At 58.6% G+C, this 20,472-nt stretch overlaps 3 protein-coding genes across 3 annotated transcripts in view; 1 reads left to right on the top strand and 2 right to left on the bottom strand.

The window, feature by feature from the left end:
• Positions 1 to 11,716, top strand: part of ARF5 (ADP ribosylation factor 5) — a 27,906-nt gene extending 16,190 nt beyond the window's left edge. The window contains exons 2-7 of the mRNA XM_061467186.1: positions 8,482 to 8,563; positions 8,675 to 8,755; positions 9,873 to 9,982; positions 10,340 to 10,411; positions 10,951 to 11,076; positions 11,178 to 11,716. Of these exons, the coding sequence (XP_061323170.1) occupies positions 8,497 to 8,563; positions 8,675 to 8,755; positions 9,873 to 9,982; positions 10,340 to 10,411; positions 10,951 to 11,076; positions 11,178 to 11,264 (543 nt within the window). The 5' untranslated portion in view covers positions 8,482 to 8,496 and the 3' untranslated portion in view covers positions 11,265 to 11,716. The remainder of the gene's footprint in view (positions 1 to 8,481; positions 8,564 to 8,674; positions 8,756 to 9,872; positions 9,983 to 10,339; positions 10,412 to 10,950; positions 11,077 to 11,177) is intronic.
• Positions 3,015 to 8,210, bottom strand: GCC1 (GRIP and coiled-coil domain containing 1). Its single transcript, XM_061467185.1, has 3 exons — positions 8,112 to 8,210; positions 5,751 to 6,812; positions 3,015 to 4,566 (listed from the first exon to the last, which is right to left on the bottom strand). The coding sequence occupies exons 2-3, from the start codon at positions 6,798 to 6,800 to the stop codon at positions 3,268 to 3,270; spliced, it is 2,349 nt and encodes a 782-aa protein (XP_061323169.1). The 5' UTR covers positions 6,801 to 6,812; positions 8,112 to 8,210; the 3' UTR covers positions 3,015 to 3,267.
• A 2,926-nt stretch (positions 11,717 to 14,642) lies between the features above and the next one.
• On the bottom strand, positions 14,643 to 19,292 carry PAX4 (paired box 4). Its single transcript, XM_061467098.1, has 9 exons — positions 19,280 to 19,292; positions 18,578 to 18,708; positions 18,280 to 18,495; positions 17,356 to 17,446; positions 16,977 to 17,150; positions 16,629 to 16,711; positions 15,854 to 15,923; positions 15,375 to 15,460; positions 14,643 to 14,768 (listed from the first exon to the last, which is right to left on the bottom strand). Exons 1-9 carry the CDS (start codon positions 19,290 to 19,292, stop codon positions 14,643 to 14,645), a joined length of 990 nt encoding a protein of 329 aa, XP_061323082.1.
• Positions 19,293 to 20,472: the final 1,180 nt, after the last annotated feature.

The raw sequence follows: 20,472 nt of genomic DNA, 5'->3' as shown, positions 1-20,472 counted from the left end.
CTGCTGTGGGGGAAACTGAGGCACGGGGAAAGGCCCCGCGGGGCACAGGAAGCCTGGGCAAGGTGAGCCCCAGGCACTGCTGGGACCACAGGCCATGCCAGTGCCATGATGCCAGGGTGCTATGCGAGGGATGCTCTGCAACACCAGGGTGGGCGGAAGGGATGGGGTGATGGGAGTGTAATGTGTGGGGTTTGTTCATCAAGAAGTCTGGGGGGAGGGAGGCTCTCTGTGGCTGTCCTTATGTGAAACAATACTCCTTTTGACTCTGTAACTGTTGTACTCTGTAGGTAATGGGGGGAGGTCAGTTGTATTGTTGCGCGGGATAGTGAGAGAGAAAGGGGGCTGGGTGCCTCGAAGTGGTGTCTTGTTGCAACGCTTGAGGGGAGGGGGCTGCGATGGTGAGGAGGCTGGCAGTGGACTTTTCTGGAAGCCTCTGGCAGCTTCTCGAAATGTCCCGAAACTTCTCGGTAATCAGACCCCTGCAACAAAGGGAACCAATGGGGAAGACCGTTGTCAACATCCGAGTGAGGAGGGGCGACAGGATTGGCCGGAGCCTTGAACCGGAGAAGATAAAGGACCGCCTCCCAGGGATCGCGTGTGCGCGTCTTGGGCGGAGCGGAGGGTTGCCCGGCGCACGTAGCGCTGTTTTATCTGCTATCGCTTACTCAGTTTAATAAGATTTATACTTTAAACCAAAATTGGCTACAATATTGATAACAGGAGGGTGCTGCAGGATGCAGCCCCAACACGGCCCCACCGTCTGCTGGCGGCAGGAGGCCCAAACTTGCACAAACAGCTCATCAAACCCCTTCGGAGGGAGAGGGAAAGTCAGCAGAAAATGTGTGCTGGGCTGCACCCCCAGAGCGTGAGCAGCAGCACAGGGAGGGGATTCTCCCCCTCTGCTGTGCTCCAAGGAGACCCTAAAGCAGTTTCAGTGCCTAGGGGGGGGGGGGGGGGGGGGACAAGAAACCTTGGAGAAGGGCTTTGGACAAGGGCCTGTAGGGACAGGACAAGGGGAGTGGCTTTAACCTGCCAGAGGGGAGACTGAGATGAGCTCTTAGGCAGAAGCTCTTCCCTGTGAGGGGGCTGTGGCGCCGGGAAGCTGTGGCTGCCCCATCCCTGGCAGTGTTCAAGGCCAGGTTGGACACAGGGGCTTGGAGCAACCTGCTCTAGGGGAGCAGGCTCCGGGGACCAGACAGGACAAAGACTGCTGGAACAGCCCTGAGAGGGGAGAGGACTCATTCTGCCCAGCAGCTCCAGCCTGTCAGCACCAGGAGCTGCTAAACCACGCTGGTCGTCAATTCAGCTCCAGGACTCCGGAGAGGCCTGGGGATTGTTAATGCAAGACTCAGTGCTGGTGTTCCCAAAGGCATTCCCAGTACTCTGGGCTGGGGAATTGTGCTTTAGGAGCCAACCCTTTAATTATAAACCAAAGCAGGTGCATGGGAACACAACTCCAGCAAGGTTTTGCCTACAAAGATGGTAAAGCTCTGGAAGCACAGCTGGAATAGGTGCTTCCCAGGGGAGCACCCAACATCTCGGGAAGCAAAATATCCTCCCTAGGATGAAGAGACCATTTAAATCCCAGCACAAACACTTCCTGATGGGCACTGCTCCAGGCAGTGCAGCCAACACAGCTCCTCTGCCCTGCCTGAGATGCTCCTGGCCATTGTGGATAGCTTCGTGCCAACGGGCAGCACCGGACACGCAACAGCTGCTGGGCTGGTTCTGCTGCTCCTGACCTTGCTTACCCTCATGCACAAAGCACTGGCACCCTGCCCCGCACCTCAGAGCGGCTCACTGCAGCACAACCACTGTGCTCAGAGAAACCTGCCCTGCTGCCTGCACAGAACCTCTCCCACCTGCAGAGCCCATCTGAGCTCCAGTGCTGTCCCCTGACACATGGACCTGTCCTGGTGTGTCATGTATCAGAGCCAGGTCCCATTCCAGGGAAGCAAGTCCTGGCAGTGCTGAGGGATGCTGTACCTCTGAGGTACCCCTGTCCCCAGGGTCTGAGCAACTGGTGGCTCCCCTCTAGTGGCTGCAGCACCCAGGGGACCTGTTGTGGAGACCCCCAGGGATCCAGCCTGTTCCTCCAGCCCCCAGCATGCTCATAGTTGCACGCTGCAGCTCCCCCCGACCCTCTCACACAAGCCATGAACATTCAATGACACCTCTTCAAAGCTGCAAGCACAGCTCCAAAACACAGGAATACAAAAGCCAGAGGTGTTTCCAGAGGTTTCTGCTTCCTTCCTGCCACACTCACCCATTTGTAAGGAAGCGAGGCAAGAACTTCAGGGTCCACGCAGCAACAGGGCACACCTTCCTCCTCGTGGGGTTTACTGCAAGCTCAGGGCACACACTGTTATCTTCTGCCCCTCGCTGCTTCTATCCCAGCAGGAGCAATGCCTTGCTTCTAAAACCAACATCGCAGAGCATCACAACTTCACTGAAACTCCCAGATACTCAGGAAATGACCACTGAATGCTCAGTGGGTTTAGTTCAGCCTTGCCTCTGCCTCCTGTAATCCCCTGGGTCCCATGGGGAGCCAGGCCAGAAGGTTCAGATACCTGCTCCGCAGTAACTGCTACAGAGCACCTTCTGGTTGGACACTAGTGGGGAAGTCACCACTTGCACCACTGCAGTTACAAAGGTTCAAACTTACATATTTCAGGTATTTTCTCTTTCCTGAGCACACTGATGACTGCAAAGGATCCAGAAATGGTCTCCAGTGCTATGAAGAGCTGCTACAGATTCGCTGGTATAAATCTGGCTCTAGGTCAAAAATAAAACCTTACGAGAAACTGCTCAAGTGTCTGCATTTGGATGATGCTGGTATCAAGACTCATCTTCCTGTGGGCTTCCAGCTCTTTGTCTTATGTTATTTTAGCACTAAGTGCTTCCCCCTCCCTTAAATCCTTTGAGTCACAAGCCTGTCTGGTGTTGAAGCTCTAATGGAGCTCCTCACCCTCCACCTGCAGGGTGATTCTTTTTAGACTGTGGTTGAAAAAGCGTCAGTAGCTTCAATTTTATTTATTATTTCATCAAGGTCCAACTCAGAGCAAATCCTCACACCAGAGAGCGCTGTGATCCCACGACTCAAATACAAACCGGGGCTACAAGCACTGGCTGAAGCACAGTTCTTTGCTGAGAGCTCCCTGCTCCATCGCATGGTGGGAAGGAGGTTACACCCTGAGTGAAGTGGTCTCACTTAACCATCAAGGACATGTCCCCGTGCAAAAGCAGTCTGGAACAAAAGCTGCAGCCTCATCTCTTGCCAGCCAGCCACCAGCTGCTGGAAGCTGACTGCTTTGTGATGGTCTGTTTTTCCTCCGGGCTGAAATGCAGGATGCTGAGGATGGCTGTGAGAGTCTGCTGCCGCCCCAGCGCGTCCGGCAGCGTCAGGAACCGGTACACAATGTTCTTGAGGTACTCCAGGTTGGCTCCTTCTCTGCTCTTATCCCTCAAGTTCTTCTCCATCTCACTTTGAAGTGCAGACACCTCTTCCCGGTGCTTTTCCTCCTCAACCAAGATCCTCTTCTGGAGGTGGTGAACTTGCATTTCCAGCTTGTGCTTCTGCTTCCTCAGGGCAACAATGTCCACTTCTTTGCGAGCCAGCTGCTCTGCGTACAAGATGAAGGTGGGCTCACTGGCGCTGGAGAGGTGAAGAGCCTGGGGGAGAATCTCTGAGGAATCACTGCCTGGGGAGTCATTGCAAGCACCATCTGACACAAAGTAGGTTTTGGACCCTTGACGCCCATAAGGCAGTGGGACAACTCTCAGCTGCTCCAGCTCCTGGTCCTTTTCTGCCAGCACTGCCAGGGCTCGGTCCCGCTGTTTGTGCATCTCCTCCTCCAGCTTCAGTGCCCGCTCCCTGTAGTCCAGCTGGCACCTCTCTAACTCCTGCCTATGGATCTGCTGCAGCTGGGACAACTCTTGCTTCTTGGCTTCCATGTCCTGCTGGTGCTGCTTCTCCATTTCATCAGAGGCCAGCTGAAGCACAACGTATTTCTCTTTCAGGTCAGCCAGCTGCTCCTGAGCCTCCTCCAGGTCCTTAGACAAGTTGATGTCTTTGGTTGACTTGTTCTTGAGAACCACCTGTGCCCTCATCTTGTACCTCTCAAACTCTTCCTTGAGCTGCTTCAGCTCCTGCTGGTAGTACACAGCAGTGGCCTTCTCGCCATCCCCAGCCTCAGTGCCCTTTGGAGGCTCCAGCTCACACAGCTTCTCGATGTCCAGAGGGGTTTCACTCTTCTTAGCTGCTGCCTGCAAGAGCTTTTTCAGCTTTTCCATTTTATCCTTCAGAACATTAACATCCAGGTTGGCTTCTTCCACGTGAGCATCCCCAGGGGCTCGGCTGGAGGCAGCGATGGCCAGGGTTTTGTTCTCCAGGTCCAGCTGTACAATGCGGTCCTTCAGTTTCTGGATGATCAGCTGGTCCTTCTGCTTGGCTTTCTCATAGCTGCCAAGGAGTTCCGACACCTCCGAGACCTGGCCTTCCAGGTCAGCCACTCGCCTCTCCTCCATCTGGGCGTGCTGGCGGAGCTGCTCCTCTGCCTGTGCAGCCTGAGAGCAGAGGCATACACACAGCACAGTTAGTTTTGCTCAATGCTCAAAGGTCTCTGCTTTACACCGGGGTTAATTCTGCTCTGCTGACCTCCAAACCAGCGTGGGGCTGCGCTTTCCCCTAGAATTCCATACAACCCACCAGCTGGACGTTTATTTGCGGGTATAATGAAGTCAAAGCACCTTTGCTTTTGTTCCCTGCTCTGCACATTGCTGTAGGTGGGGGGGGGGAAGCAGCAAGCTCACCTCACAGTGGCTAAAGGGATTGTTTTAAATGTGTGTGTGCTCTGAAGCTCTCACACATCTCACTGCAATTCAGTTACATCCTGTGCTTTGTTGCACCGGTATTCATGTTATTCAGGCGTTTCTGAGCTACAGCAAACGCACACAGTTCACACTTTGCTCAGATATTGAGCGCTCCGATAATGGCAGCATTTGGCAAACACCATCGCGAGCCAAACCACAGCCAGAGGTCAGGTCCCCTTCACCCAAACTGCATGAAACCAGCCTGATGCTTCAGATTAGGAAGAAGAAAACTTGGCCCAGAGTGCAAGGAGACGAGGAAGATCCTGTTCCAGAGTGTTTCCAGATGCAAATTCAGTTACTGGCCCCAAAGCTCCAGTGCCAACCCCCGAGCCCATCACCCCACAACCCACTGAGTTACACAGGTTCCTCTTTTCCACCACATCCCTCTTTCCATTCTAGCCCTTAGGCTCTAGCCTGTGTGGATGGATGCAGGGGGAGTGTTCTCCTGCATTTACCTTCCTTCTTTCACTACAACCCCCTAAGTTTCTCTAAAGGGGGTCAGTTTTTATGAGCCCCCCTGATTGTACCTTGCACTGCACTGAGACCACACTCACTGCCACACTGGGGCAGAGGGAAGGTCTCTCCTACCAACCCACTCTCACACCGGATTGTAACTGGTACAGAACCACACGACACCCTGGAGGACAGACACCATGTAACCGCCTCAAAGGGTGCTCCCAAGTCCAACGCTCACCACCCCCTGGTTAATGCCTTATGTGCTGTAACACAAAAAGTTTTGATTTTCCTCCAGGATTATCACCTAATTCAAACCTCTTGGGCTCTGAGGGACTGGGTGGGGGCATCTCAACTCCTCAAGCCCCAAACCGGCCCCAATCACACTGAGAGTGAGCAGCTCCAGGACCCATACAAGGAACTACCTTTTTCATCTCCCGCAGCAGCTGCACTTGGAAGTGGTTCTTGAGGCTAGCCATCTCCTCCTGCAGACCCTGTATCCGCGGGTCTGGCTTCTTGTTCTCCTCCTGAGCATCCTGCAGCTCCCTCTTCAGGTCCTCCACCTCCTGGCTCAGCTGCTTGATCTGCAGCTCGTAGCCCTCTGCTCGCTCAGCCACGCAGGCTCTCTGAGCCAGCATCTCCCTGGTCTCCTCCAGCTTCAGCTCAGCATCCTGGCGTGAAGCCCTCTCACTCTGCAGCAGCTTTTGCAGCTCCCGCAGCATAATAGCGTGGTCACTCTGCTCCTGGGCCCTGTCGTGCTGCTGGGTGATCAGACGGGCTTTGGTCTCAGCCAGCTGCTCCTGGACACACTTCAGCTCTGCCTCCAGCTTCTCAGTCTCATCCTCTGCTTTCTTAGCAGCATCATCCAGGTCCTGCTTCATCTTCCTCTTTTCTGCTTGGTAGGATGCTTCCATGCGGGACTTCTCCTGTGTGACTGTTGCCAGAGCACTGGTCAGGGTGGCCAGTTGGGTCTTCAGTAGCAGAACTCTTTTATCAGCCTCACTGGCAGCAGATGGTACGTCCCCACCGCTCGTGCTCATGCCGCTCTCTGAACCACTCGTCTCCTCTGATTTAACAGAGGAAGAAGCAGCAGCCACGAGCTTATCATCCTCAGGCCCTGCTTCACCCTTGGTACTGGCCAGGCTGGCAGCAGTGTCTGCACTGGCAGCTGTCCCCACGCTATCTTCACTGTGAACAGAGCTCTTGTCATCAGCACAGTCGGCAAAGGAAGAGCTGGAGCTGACCACAGACATAGGCTGAGCACCACTCAAGCCAGCATCTGCCTTGTGAGATACAGACAACACTTTCAAGCTGGCTTCCAAGGCCTCCTTCTCCTTGAGCAGACTCTTGTAGGCTCCGACAACATCCTTCAGCCGAACCTGGTACTGAAGCAGCTGCTTCTTCTGTGATTCAATAGTCTCTAGAAGATCTTTCTTACTTGGGCCACCTCCAAAGTTCATGCCAAACCTCTCCATGATTCATCCAAGCTGGAAGGAGTAGAACAACACAAAGCCTGAACAAGCAGCAAAGACACATCTTTCTTCCCTGTGAGGGTGCTGAGGCACTGGCACAGGGTGCCCAGAGAAGCTGTGGCTGCTCCATCCCTGGCAGTGTTCAAGGCCAGGTTGGACACAGGGCCTTTGAGCAACCTGCTCTAGTGGAAGGTGCCCCTGCCTGTGGCAGGGGATTGGAGCTGGAGAAGCTTTAAGGTCCCTTCTACCCAAACTGCTCTGGGATTCTATGATCAGCAGGAGCATGTGGTGAAGCAGGACCAGCACCCTGAACACCCAAGAACCCCCCACAGGGGGGTAACAACACTGGAATACCTCCGTCACCATGCACCAAACCCTGCCAAGCACCCACGTTCTGAGGGGAAATGTGCTGCTGCTACACCTCAGGTGCTTCAAGCTCCCCAGGAAGACCCAACACTTTAATACCCCCCTCATACAGCAGCATCTGCCAGGGCAGCCACCCCCCCACAGGTCGGTCAGGGGGAGTTACCTCTATAAACAGCTCTTATTGTATTCTGCAAGAGTAACAGTTCCTTGCCCTGTCCCTGGGCAGCACCACCGCCTGTCTGGAAGTAATTCAACCACTATCAGCGCTCAGGGGGTACATCCAGTCCCCACAACAAAAGGCCATGGGGGACAGGGGGTGTCCACTGCAGAGAACCTGCCACGGAGGGGTGGCTGGGTGTGTGTGTGTGTGTGTGTGTGTGCGTCAGCACTGGAGAAGCCACAGAAGCCCAGATTGGTTTGGGTTGGAAGGGATCTTAAAGCTCCTCCAGCTCCAACCCCTGCCACGGGCAGGGACACCTCCTTCCACTAGAGCAGGTTGCTCCAAGCCCCTGTGTCCAACCTGGCCTTGAACACTGCCAGGGATGGGGCAGCCACAGCTTCTGTGGGCACCCTGTGCCGGAGCCTCACGGGAGGGGGTTAGGGGCTGGTGGGACAGGCTGTCGGGGGAAGGGGGGGGTCAAGCTGCGGGGCAGGACTGCGGTAGCCACCGAGGTGAAGGGGCTGCGGTGCAACAGGAGAGGGGCCGCAGGGCTGGAGCAGAGAGGCCGCGGAGGGCACGAAACACGGTAGGGCCGTAGCGGAGAGGGCGGGGAGGGGGGACTAGAAGGCCCATGGCGGTTGGAGGGCCCATGGCGGTTGTAGGGCCCATGGCGGTTGGAGGGCCCGTGGGGCCGGAGGGAAGGCCCATGGGCAGTGCGGAGGCCCGTGGGGGAGGCCGGGGTGACGGGGCTGTCTCCACGGCAACCCGCCGGTCCCCTCGGTGCTTACCTCCAGCCCGCACCCTCCGCGCATGCACTGAACGCCGCCACACGGCTTCCGCCGAACGCCGCTGCACGCACCCCGCATGCGCCTCCGCGCAGCACCGGCTGAGCAGCGAGCCGCGTTCGGAGGGTGGCCAAAAGACCGGGGCTTGACAGCGGGGCGGGGCGATGAGGGAACAATGGGGAGGGGGGGCGTGGCCTGTCCGTGAGGGGCGTGGCCTGGCAGCGCAGGGAGCCGCGGTGGTGCCGCTGCGGAGGGCGGGGCCTGATGCGCGGGGGGCGGGGCCTCCGCAGAGCGGAGGCAGCGGGAGGCAGCGCGGCCGTCCCGTCCCGTCCCGTTCGGTCCCGTTCACCCCCCCCCTCCCCCCGTCCCTCCCGCCGCCGCCGCCGCCATGGGCCTCACGGTCTCCGCTATCTTCTCCCGCATCTTCGGCAAGAAGCAGATGCGGATCCTGATGGGTGAGCGCGGGGGCAGCGGAGCAGGGCCGGGAGGGGGATGGGGATGGGTATGGTGATGGCGATGGGGCACATACCGGTACCGGCGCCGCTGACACCGCCTCCTCCTTGCAGTGGGGCTGGACGCCGCCGGCAAGACCACGATCCTCTATAAACTGAAGCTGGGTGAGATCGTCACCACCATCCCCACCATCGGTGAGTAGCCCGGCACCACGCAGGGCCCCCGTCGACCATCGGGTACCGGGCAGAGCTCCCCATCGAGCACTGGGTACCGGAGAGGTTACCCACTGAGCACTGGCTACCAGAGAGGGCCCCCATCGAGCACTGGGTACCAGGCAGCTGCATCTCCCTTAGAGGTGGATTGGGAATGGGCTGAGCTGCTGGGTCAGCGAGGGTGGTCACCTGTGGTGAAACGCATTGGCCAGTGCCCCTGCACAAGGAATCATGGAATGGTTTGAGTAAGAAGGGACTTTAAAGCTCCTCCAGTTCCAAGCCCCTGCCACGGGCAGGGACACCTTCCACTAGAGCAGGTTGCTCCAAGCCCCTGTGTCCAACCTGGCCTTGAACACTGCCAGGGATGGGGCAGCCACAGCTTCTCTGGACACCCTGTGCCAGCACCTCAGCACCCTCACAGGGGAGCACTTCTGTCATATTGCATCTTCATAAGTAACCTAGGTGATGGGGGGATAGCACCCATGGCAAGATGTGGGTGATCGTGGGCTAAGAGGACTGGTGGCACACCAGAAGTTCATGCTGCCGTCAATGGGACATGGGCAGAGTGGAGAAATGGGCAGAGAAACCTCATGGAGTGTATCCAAGTCCTGCCCTTGGAGATGAACACCCCCAGGCCCTGGTACTGGCTGGGGAGCAGCTCTGGAGAGAAGGTCCTGGCAGTCGTGGTGGGAAGGAACCTGAGAAAGCACCAGGTGTGAGTCCCTATGGCTTTGGGCAACCAGAGCCTGGGCTGCGCTGAGTGGAACACTGAGAGCGAGTCGAGAGAGGAGCTCCTGCCCCTCTGCTCAGCTCTGCTGAGACACTCCAAGGTGCTGGGTCTGGTGCTGGGCACCAGTGCAGGAGGGATGGGGACATGCTGGAGTGAGTCCAGTGCAGGGCCATGGTGATGGTGAAGGGGCTGGAGCATCCCTTGTGAGAGGAGAGGCAGGGAGAGGTGGGATGCTCAGCCTGGAGAGGTGGCTGGGGGGACCACATCCATGTGTGTAAATGTGTAAATCCCTCGTGGAGGGAGTAAAGAGGATGCATCCAGGCTCCTCTCAGAGGAAGGTGAGCACCTTCTCTCCGTGTCCCCCCTCAGGGTTCAACGTGGAGACAGTGGAATACAAGAACATTTGCTTCACCGTTTGGGACGTTGGTGGCCAGGACAAAATCCGGCCCCTCTGGAGGCACTACTTCCAGAATACACAGGTACGTGGATGGCGTGGACAGGAATAAGCTCCCTCGGTTGCAGCAGGGCTGGTCCAGGATCCCTGAGACCTTATCCTGCCTGGATGAGGGGTGAGCAGGGAATGCATCCCAGTCCCCGGTGTGGTGACCCCACTGGGAGCACTGGGGTGGCACATGGGTGTGTGGCCCATTGCCCCATCAGAGGGGAGTGAGGCAGAGGGGTCCAATGAGGGGCCAGCATCTTCCCCAGGTGGGGGGGGGGTGTTTGGGGGGCAGCAGGGCTGCCCTTTCCCTCGGTCAAGAGGTGCTTTCTGCCCACCTGGGATGTCCCCATCTCCTTCATACAAGCTGCCAGCTCCAGCCTAGCTTCTCCCACAGGGTCTCATCTTTGTGGTGGACAGCAATGACCGTGAGCGAGTGCAGGAGTCTGCTGAGGAGCTGCAGAAGATGGTGAGTGATAGGGGGAGATCGCTCTGGCAGGGGATGGGTGTCCCTCACCCTCCCCCTGCTCACGCAGCCCTGCAGCAACATCCAGGTTGGTGTGAGATGAGACCTGGCTCAACACAGAGCTCGGGGTGTCCCATGTGGAGACAGGGAGACATTTAATCCTTGGTGTGGCTCCCTCAGGGGGCAGAGCATCCTTGGGATGGGAAGCTGGGACACAGCAGAGTGACAGAGCCTGTGAGCAGGGAGGAGAAATCATGTCCACTCTCCTGTGCTATCCCCATGGTGGTCATTGTGCCCCCCACCCCTTGCAGCCCCACACCCCAACACCACCATCCCCTCTGTAAATGCCGTGGGTGCTCCTGGAAAAGCATCTCGATGCCACCAAGACCTCCAGGCAACGATGGGAGCAGGAAGGGAGCCAAGACACCAGAGCTGGAGACCCCCCTGGCTCTTTGGCCCTGTCCAGGCTGGGTCTCACTTGCCAGGGTGCTGAGGCTCACCAAAGGCTCACTAAGAGCTCAGCGTCCCTGCTCCCTCCGCAGCTGCAGGAGGACGAGCTGCGGGATGCCGTCTTGCTGGTGTTTGCCAACAAGCAGGACATGCCCAACGCCATGGCCGTGAGCGAGCTGACCGACAAGCTGGGGTTGCAAGCGCTGCGCAGCAGGACCGTGAGTGCCGGGGGTGCCATCCCCATCCCTATGGGATGGACCCGTGGGGCTGCTTCTGGGTGACCTGCGGAGCCCAGAGCTCTCCATTCCCTCTTTTGCAGTGGTACGTGCAGGCCACGTGTGCCACGCAGGGCACGGGGCTTTACGATGGGCTGGACTGGCTCTCGCACGAGCTCTCCAAGCGCTAGCAGGGCCGGTGGCGCAGGGACCAGAGGAGCTGGGGACATCTCTTCCAACTGCTCTTTCCCTTGGTTTCCCTTGGGGTTTATTATTTGGGGGGGTTGTTTTTCTGTTCTCCCCAGAATGGCCTCGTGTCTCTGTGTTTATGGGGTAGGACTTGAAGCTCAAGGACTCTTGGGGCAGCCAAGATTGCGGTGATGCCCTGCCCTGGCCCCAGCAGCACTGCATGCTGGCCGCCCTCCCCACCTGCATGTGCTGTCTGTGAGAGCTTGCCCGCACCTGCTGCGGTGACGTGTCCCCAAGTGTCCCTGAGCCTCGCCCAGAGCTGGGGCTGGGGTCTGAGACGGGCTGGAGGCAGCAGGAAGGATCCTTCCTTTGGTAACTCCAGTTCTCTTTCTCCTGGGGAGGGCTGTGGCTGCTGTTGTACATTGATCATTAAACACCACCACTTTGTACCCTGTGCCCGGCCTGTTTCTGACTGCCTCCAGGGAAAAGAATCATGGAATGGTTTGGGTTAGAAGGGACTTTAAAGCTCCTCCAGTATCAACCCTTGCCATGGGCAGGGACACCTTCCACTAGAGCAGGTTGCTCCAAGCCCCTGTGTCCAACCTGGCCTTGAACACTGCCAGGGATGGGGCAGCCACAGCTTCTCTGGGCAACCTGTTCTGAAGGCCTCACCATGATCACAGCAGCCTCAAGCCTCAAAAGCCACCTTGCAGCAGGGGACAAGGTGATGCCGGTGCCTTCGCTCACTGGCACAGCTCCTGAGGGATGGTTAATCCCTGCGAGGTGGGTGATGCTTCATGGTGATGGTGGAAGACCTTCACCCATCACCTCCCATTGCCAGGCAACCTCTGCTGGGTCGTGGAGGGTCCTGTTGCAGTGGGGACAGCTTTGTGCTGCCATAGAATCAATTGGGTTGGAAAAGCCCTTTAAGCTTATCCAGTCCAACTGTTCCCAGCACTGCCAAGGCCACCACTAACCCATGGCACTTGAGGCCTCAGCTGCACGGTGTGTGAACACTTGCAGGGACGGTGACTCCAGCACTGCCCTGGGCAGCCTGTTCCAGTGCCTGAGCACCCTTTGGGGAAGGAATTGTTCCTCATCTCCATCTAAACCTGCCCTGGTGCAGCTTGAGGCCGTTTCCTCTTGTCCCATCCCTTGTTCCTTGGGAGCAGAGCCCAGCCCCTCCTGGCTCCATCCTCCTGTCAGGCAGTTGTAGGGAGCGATGAGGTCAACCCCTCCTTGGGGTAAACCAAGAGCAATCCCAGGGGGACTCAGCTCCATGTCCACCATATACAGCCCCCTGCACCCACAGCAGGGTGCGCTGTGGGGCTGCAGCCCCTCACCCTGCTCTCAGCGGGGGAACAAAAGCCACTCTCTGTGTGTAATGTACTGCCCCGTTTAGCACCAGTTCCTCCAGCCTGGCCTGGCCGGGCTGAGGTGAAGTGCCCCAGAAATGCCAGCTCTGAGCCCATGGGGTGTCCCTTTGGCACCAACCATTGTGGCATCTGAGCCAGCAGCCCCACACATGCCATTGTGCCCCTTCCAGCCCTGCCAGTTCCCCATGGCCCCAGTCACTGGTGGGTTCCTGCCTGCTCCCAAGCCCCTCTCTTCAAGGACACGTCCCCTTGGCCACTAAGGGTCAACTCATGGCACCTCAGACCTGCTCCACAAACAAGGTCCTGCTCCATGTGAATGGTGCATCAGTTGCAGCGTCCCACACTGGACAACGGCCCTTCTGAGGTCTGTCCTGCTGGGTCCAACAACTCCATTATAAATGCTTTTGAAGGGGTAGGAATGAAATCCTGGCTCCACTGACAAGTGATGCCATGGGGCTGAGTGCTGTAACTGCAGCAGCCTGAATCCTGCAGCCCCTCAATAATGCACCAAACCTGGCCAAGCCGCTCCATGTTTCTGGAATGAAAAGAGGTACATCCAGCTCTGGTGCAGCAGCACAAGAGGGATGTGGAGCTGTTGGAGAGAGGCCAGAGGAGGCCACGGAGCTGTAGCGAGAGCTGGAGCAGCTCTGCTCTGGAGCCAGGCTGAGAGAGCTGGGCTGGTTCAGCCTGGAGAAAAGAAGGCTCCTTAAGGAGAGACCTTAGAGCAGCTCCAGTGCCTAAAGGGGCTACAGGAAACCTGGAGAGGGGCTTTGGACAAGGGCCTGTAGGGACAGGACAAGGGGAATGGCTTTAACCTGACAGAGGGGAGACTGAGATGAGCTCTTAGGCAGAAGTTCTTCCCTGTGAGGGTGCTGAGGCGCTGGCACAGGGTGCCCAGAGAAGCTGTGGCTGCCCCATCCCTGGCAGTGTTCAAGGCCAGGTTGGACACAGGGGCTTGGAGCAACCTGCTCTAGTGGAAGGTGTCCCTGTCTGTGGCAGGGGGTTGAAACTGGAGGAGCTTTAAGGTACAAACCAGTCTGGGATTCTGTGGTTCTATGAAGTAAACCCATTTCTCCAGCCTGCATCAATGTTCTGTGCCAGTGACGAGCACCTTTACCCTGGCTCCCCAGGAAACTCAACTTCAAAACAAACAGAAACCCAAAACTATTTATTTAGATCAAGGATCCCCCATGCAGCTGAGACCTGCCCCTCTGCAAGCTCTCAAGTCAGGGTGGGGGGACCAGCGGATGGAGGGATGCTGACGGGGATGCAGCAATGATCAGCCTCTTCTCCCAGGATACAGGGGATGGGATAAAAGGAAACGGCCTCAAGCTGCACCAGGGCAGGTTTAGATGGAGATGAGGAACAATTCCTTCCCCAAAGGGTGCTCAGGCACTGGAACAGGCTGCCCAGAGCAGTGCTGGAGTCACCATCCCTGCAAATGTTCACACACCGTGTAGCCAAGGCCTCAGTGCCATGGGTTAGTGGTGGCCTTGGCAGTGCTGGGGAATGGCTGGACTGGATGAGGTTAAAGGGCTTTTCCAACCTGGTTGGTTCTGTGATTCTATTCTAAGAAGTGGGGCAGAGACACCGTGCACCCTTGTGCAGTGTCCTGGGGCAGAGACAAAGCACTGGGGATGGTGACATGCTCCAGCACGATGAGGGGGTCCCCAAGGTGCTCAGCTCCCACAGACTGACCCAAACCACAGACCCATAACCTGAGCCTGTCCAGCACAGAAGGACGCTTTCCCCCAGCACCCACCCCTTTGCCCCTCTGGACCTGGGGTCTGAGCTCCTGGAGGTCTGAGTCCTGGCTTGCAGGGGGCAGGCAATGAGCTGATGGTGGCCCTGCTGTCACCCATGCACACCCATGCAGGGACACCCTGCACTCACTGTCCTGCAGCCCCCATCCTGCTGGGGACCCTCAGAGCCAGGGACACCCCAGTGCATGGAGCTGGGCACAGGGCTCCGGTGAGCCGGGGCACAGTGGTGGCAGAGGGGGGCTCAGCGGGGGTCCAGGCAGGAGGCAGGCACCGGGGTGCAGTGGAGCCTGGGGGGACAATAGGGGAAAGGAGGGACCTTCCGTGGGCTGCCAGTGAGCGGGAGCAGGGCTGATGCCCGGAGCCACACCTGCGGGATGAAAATGGGGTTCAGGCAGGGTGTGGGGCTGGGCAGCATCCCCTCAGCCCCATTCCACTCCCTGTGGAACCCCCAGCCCAGAGCAGCCACCCCACATTGCAAGAGGGAGGGGTGGACCCGCCTCCCACACCCCCCAGCACCCTATGGGGTCCTGCATCCTGACACCAGCTCCCACCCTGTGCCCGGGGGTGCCAGCCCCATTCCCAGCCCTTTTACCACAGCAAGTGTCATCCCATGTGCCGGAGGTGCAGAGGTGCAGTGGGGCAGGGGGGCCAGGGTGGCTGATGGGGCCATGGCCTTGGAGGGGCTGTGATGAGCCCATGGGGGTGTCCGGGAGGTGCTGTGTGAGGAACAGAGAGCAGGATGTCACAGAGCATCCACAGGGATGCTTTAGGACCAGGCCATCCCAGAGGGAACCAGCAAAGTGTCACCCTCCGGCCTGGCTCCAGGAATGCTCCCTGGGATAGGCAGCACCCAGAAAGCTCAGTGTAGCTGGGCAATGGGAGTGTGGGCTCCAGAGGGTGCCCGGAGCCTGCTGGGTGCTGGTGGGGACTCCCCATCACCAGATGGAGGGAAGGGACCCCGGCCATGTCCTACCTGTGCAGAGCTAGTGGCTGTTGGGGATACGGGGTGGAAAGCAGCCATGGATACCCCATGGAGCAGGATCCAGTGGCACCAGGAGCCTGCAGGGGAGAGGCAGGGAGGGCAGTGCTGGTTCAGGAACCATGCAGGACCCAGACCTGGTTTTGGCTGGGGAAAGCCAGGGATGAAGCTTTACTGCCTAGGGGTAGCACATTCCCACTGGATGGATGCAGGCAGGCATCACCCCGTGCCGTAGGCGATGGTCTGCGGAGCTGCCAGGGGCCATCCTGGCCACGGGACTGGAGCTGCCATTCACCAGGGGCACAGAGATTGGTTGTGTCCTCTCCCCTGCTCCCACAGGGCTCTGGAGCTGGGACGCAAACCCAGTCATCCCGGTGCCCAGTGCCAAATCTCAGTGGGGTGGCCCCTGGACCCCAGCCCCATCCTTGGGCATCAGATCCCCAAGTCCTGTCCCCATTGCTCTGGGCTGTCACCTGTGGCTCCTGCCTCCAGCTCCTGCTTGGCTTCCCGCCTCCACTTCGCTCGCCGGTTGGAGAACCAGACCTGGGGAGGACAGAGGAGGACGAGGCTGCGGCATTCCCCCAGTGGCACACCCCCTGAGACACCAACCCAGCAGCACCCACGCCCTGGCCCCACTCCAGCTCCTTGGCACAGCTCTTCATCCCAGAACAAGGGCTCTTTGCACACCAATGAGCGTGGGGATGGGGATGGGGATGGACATAGTGATGGACATGGGGATGAGCATGTCATGGGCATGGGAAGGGTATGGGGTGGGGTGGCAATGGGCATGGGATGGGCATGAGCATGGCATGGGAATGGGCATGGGATGGGCATGGCTGTGAGCAGAGGAAGGGGCTCGATCCCTCATCTTTTCCACTTCAGCATGCTACAAGCACATTCCAGGCTCCAGGAGATTCTTCAGCGCAGGGCATGGGAAAAGTGTGGATGCACATGTGTGTGTGTGCACCACCATGGTGTGGGGTGACCACATGGATGGCGAAGGTTTGCCAACAGCAATGGGATGTCTGCCTGGATCAGAGTGTGCCCTGGATGCATGCGTGAGGGGGCTGTGTCATGGAGTCTGCCATGGAGGGATAGCAGAAGCAGGGAATGTGGCTGGAGCAGTGGCCGCATTGGGATGGGACATGCAGCATCATCCCCCTCAGAGGCACTGGGCACAGGGGCTGCGTTGGTCACCAGGACCAGATGGTCCAGCTGCAGAATGGCTTTATGAGGGTCTCCTCTCACCTTGATGGTTGTGTCTGGGAGCTGGGTGGCCGCGGCCAGTCTCTGCCGGGTGTCGGTGTCTGGGTATTGTCCCCTCTGAAACTCTGCAAGGGGAATTGGGGTGGGATGAGCCTGTCCAGAGCAGCAGCTGCCAGTGCTGTGGCACATGATCCAGCCGGTCCATCACCAGCAATTCAGAGTGGTTTGGAGCACCACAGCAATGGCCACGCTACTCAGAGGGGCAGGAGCCCATCCAGAACATGTCAATGCCCTCCCATAGGCATAGCCCCACTCCATCCCGGCGCTCTGTGCACCCCGGGGCTGGCACACTGAATGCCACAGCCCCTGGTGTCCCATGCCATGTCCCACCTCTCTCCAGGGCCTCTGCTTGCTGCCTGGAGAAGACCGTCCTGTTCTTGTGCTGGGTGCTCGGTGGGAGCTGCCGGGGCGGGTGCTGGGTCCCCAGGGAGCCGGTGGCAGCAGCTTCAGTGGGCAAGCAGCATCCCGGGGGATGTGGGGCAGGGGGGGCAGCGAGAGGGGACACTGTGGGGACCACAGGGAGAAGGTGGCGGGGACCTGGCCCTGAGGAGGGTCCATGGACCCCTTTGAGCTGGGGCACAGGGTCAGTGCAGGAGCATGATGAGGAGCACATGTGAGGCTGGGGGTGGCAGGAGCTCTCTGCCCACCTGGAGCAGGTCTGTCCTGTGGGGTGCCCCCCCCCCATCCCCTGCACCCCAGTGGTGCTCACCCCATGGCAGCGTGTCCCTCGCAGAGCCCAGCTGAGCCGCCAGCCGCAGGTCACTGGGCAGCTTCCTGAGCACCCGATTGATGGAGGAGACCTGGGCAGGGGAGACGGGGCTGTGCCATGGGCAGGGTGTGCTGGGAGAAGCCCCTGTCGCGGTGGGCGTCACTGCTCCCTGCAGGAGCTGGGACAGGCTCAGGCAGCACCAAGCCTGGAGGGATGAGGCTGATGCCTCAAAGCTCATCCCAGAGGCGCTCACCCACAGCCACACCTGAGCACGTGCCAGGGGTTCTCCATCTGCTCGGCTCTTTGTTGATACAGGCAACCCATTCATTTCAGTGCACTTACAGCATCCAATGTGAGGCAGCCTGCATCTCAGGCTGGAGACAGTGGGATTTATAGGACTGGGTCTGGCATTAGGAAGTGCAGCTCAATAGGACAAGAGGAAACGGCCTCAAGCTGCACCAGGGCAGGTTTAAATGGAGATGAGGAACAATTCCTTCCCCAAAGGGTGCTCAGGCACTGGAACAGGCTGCCCAGGGCAGTGCTGGAGTCACCGTCCCTGCAAGTGTTCACACACCGTGTAGCCGAGGCCTTCAGTGCCATGGGTTAGTGATGGCCTTGGCAGTGCTGGGAACGGTTGGACTGGATGAGCTTAAAGGGCTTTTCCAACCCAGTTTATCCCATGATTCTCTGATTCTCTCTGCTCTGATGCTGCAGATCACATCTTATTGCCTCTGCTGACCAGTGGCACATGGAGCAGCCCCACCTCAGGGTCTCCATGCCCAAGATCATGGCAAAGTTCACTGGGGGTGGCTGGTGGGGCTCTGCTTTAGTGGGAGGGAGTGATTTGCTTCCCCTCCCTGCCTACTCCTCCCTCCACCATCCCGCCCTTCCCTGCACAGCCTTCCCATCCTTCCCAGGACTCACGCTGGGGATCCTGTTACTGGTGCAGGTGCCCTCAGCATGGAGCTGCCTGCGGATCTCCCAGGCAAACAGGGAAGGCTGCTCCAGCTTCATCTGGGCAATCCTGGCCACCACCTTGGGTGTGGCCATGCGGGGCTTGCTGCCCCCCATAGCTTTGGGCCCCACGGCCCCTGTCCTGTAGTAGTGACCCAAGATCTTGCTGACGCAGCCATTGGACACCTGCAGATGGGATGGATGGGGCAGAGGCTCAGCAGGAAATGGGTTTGGAGAAGGAGATCCCCCCACTCCCAGAGGCTCCCACCTTGAGGCTGCGGGAGATGTCGGAGCTCCGGATGCCACACGCCGCCAGCTCAATGATCTGCCTCCTCTTGCAGGCAGGGAGGGGGCGGCCGCTCAGGAAGAGTCCCCCCAGTTGGTTCACACCGCTGGGCCCTAGGGGTGGCCGAGCAGGAGACAGGGACAGAGCTTGTTGGGGGTGGGGGGGGAGGGGATGGTGCTGGCTCTTCCCAACCTGGCTCCCAGGAGAGCACCAGGGTGAAGGATGGTGGCATAGGGGACCTCTGGGGACTGATGGGGATTGGGAAGGGAGGGGGCATTGGAAGGGGCTGGGAAGGAGGGTTTGGAGCTTGGAGCAATGTGGGGCTTGTTGGCTGGGGTGTGGGTGCAGGCATCGTGTGGCAGGAGCAGGCAGGGAATGGGGGTATTCATCAAGTGATGCTGAAGGGATACCCCATGGAGGAGCAGGGGGAGGAGGAGAGGCTGCAGGGGAAGGCAGCTGCAACAGGGGTGATGGGCTGGAATGGGCAGGGAAGCACTGGACATCATTGGGATGGCCTGACAGCTCTGGGGTGCTGCAGTGTATCAGCTACCAGCACGCAGTGCAGGCTTTGGGGGGGGAAAGCAGCCTCATTTGTGATGGGGCAAGGGCTGACACAGACCATCCCCAGTTTCCTGAGGACCATGGACACAGGGACCATGCTTGTGGTGCAGCTGCATCCCTCACCTCGGTGTTGCATCGTGGTGAGGCTCCACAAGGGCTTTTGGTGGCTGGGAATTGCAGAGAGGAGATGGTGGCTGTTAGGAGGAAGGATCAATCAGTGGCAGTGGCCAGGGCTCAGCCACATCCCCTCGTTACCCTCCTGCAAGGAGAAAGGGCAGCAAGGGCAGAAACCCTCAGCAGAGGATGGAAACACTTGAGGGCGTCTGAATGCTTGGAAAATCATTGCTTTCCAGGCACAGGGGATCAAAGGGACCTGGATTTAAATTGCTCACAGGGCTGCAAAAGGCACTTGGGCTCTGAAGTGGCTGGGAGATGCTGGGATGCTGGAGAGAGATGCCAGGAGAGATGGGCTGGTGACAACCAGGATACCAGGAGCCTCCAGTCCTTCAGCTGGAGATGCTCTGCCCCTTCCTTTGCCAGAAAAGCAAGGCAAAGCAGCCTTGATCTTGCCCCACATGGTGGGGACACACTCCCAAAGTTCCTGCCCTTTCCCATCCCCAGCCCTTCTCTCTGCCCCCTAGCACCTTCCCTCGCCCCAGAGCCTGACCTAAAGCAGCCCCATGGATGTAGTGGGTCCTGCTCCAGTGGAGGTGTCCCTGCCTGTGGCAGGGGTTTGGAACTGGAGGAGCTTTAATGTCCCTTCCATCCAAACCATGCTATGGGGGACACAGAGCAATTCCTGCTCCAGCAGCCTGTCTGCTCCTCAACTACCCCAGGATTTCACTTGAAACACCCTATAAACTCCTGGACACCCCAGAGGGGGCTTGTCCCGCTCCAGCTCCCAAATCCCACTGCAGCCATGGTGCTGCTTCCCTTCAACAGCTTGAGTCAGTGCCTGAGGACACTCACCCTGGCTGTGAGAGTCAAGAAAAGCAAAATCCATCCTTCCTTGTCCATCAACAGGACAAGTGGGCAGATTTCCCACAGGTGGAAAGAAACCAAATCTTCCTCTCGTTCGGAAATGAATGGATCATCCTGGAACAAAGCACCCGAGGCTGCTCCAGGAAGGAAGGAACAAGCAGCACGGGCACAGCCTCCAGCAGTGGTCCCCAGCTTTGTTCCCAGCCAAGGGCTTGGCTCGTGTTATGCCAGGAGGCGACACGGGGATTTCTTTCTACATGGAAAAACAGGTGCACTGGGAATGTTGAGCCGGGAGCCCACTGTCCCCCTTGGTCCGCCTGAGGGACCTTGGAGAG

This window comes from Pezoporus flaviventris, unplaced genomic scaffold (assembly GCF_033815535.1).
Source record: "Pezoporus flaviventris isolate CSIRO_AGI_PZ_B2104156 unplaced genomic scaffold, CSIRO_AGI_Pfla_v1 ptg000045l, whole genome shotgun sequence".
NCBI classification, from domain to species: domain Eukaryota; kingdom Metazoa; phylum Chordata; class Aves; order Psittaciformes; family Psittacidae; genus Pezoporus; species Pezoporus flaviventris.
This window is presented reverse-complemented; position numbering and strand designations above follow the sequence as displayed.

Excerpts from the sequence above, each read along its gene's own strand:
- PAX4 (XM_061467098.1), bottom strand. Across the intron at positions 17,447-18,279 it reads CCAGTAACAGGATCCCCAGC|GTCTCCTCCATCAATCGGGT; the intron begins GTGAGTCCTGGG and ends TCCCCTGCCCAG. Across the intron at positions 16,712-16,976 it reads AGCAGAGGCCCTGGAGAGAG|AGTTTCAGAGGGGACAATAC; the intron begins GTGGGACATGGC and ends TTCCCCTTGCAG.
- GCC1 (XM_061467185.1), bottom strand. The coding sequence starts at position 6,800 with ATGGAGAGGTTTGGCATGAACTTTGGAGGTGGCCCAAGTAAGAAAGAT. Across the intron at positions 4,567-5,750 it reads TGCTGCGGGAGATGAAAAAG|GCTGCACAGGCAGAGGAGCA; the intron begins GTAGTTCCTTGT and ends CTCTGCTCTCAG.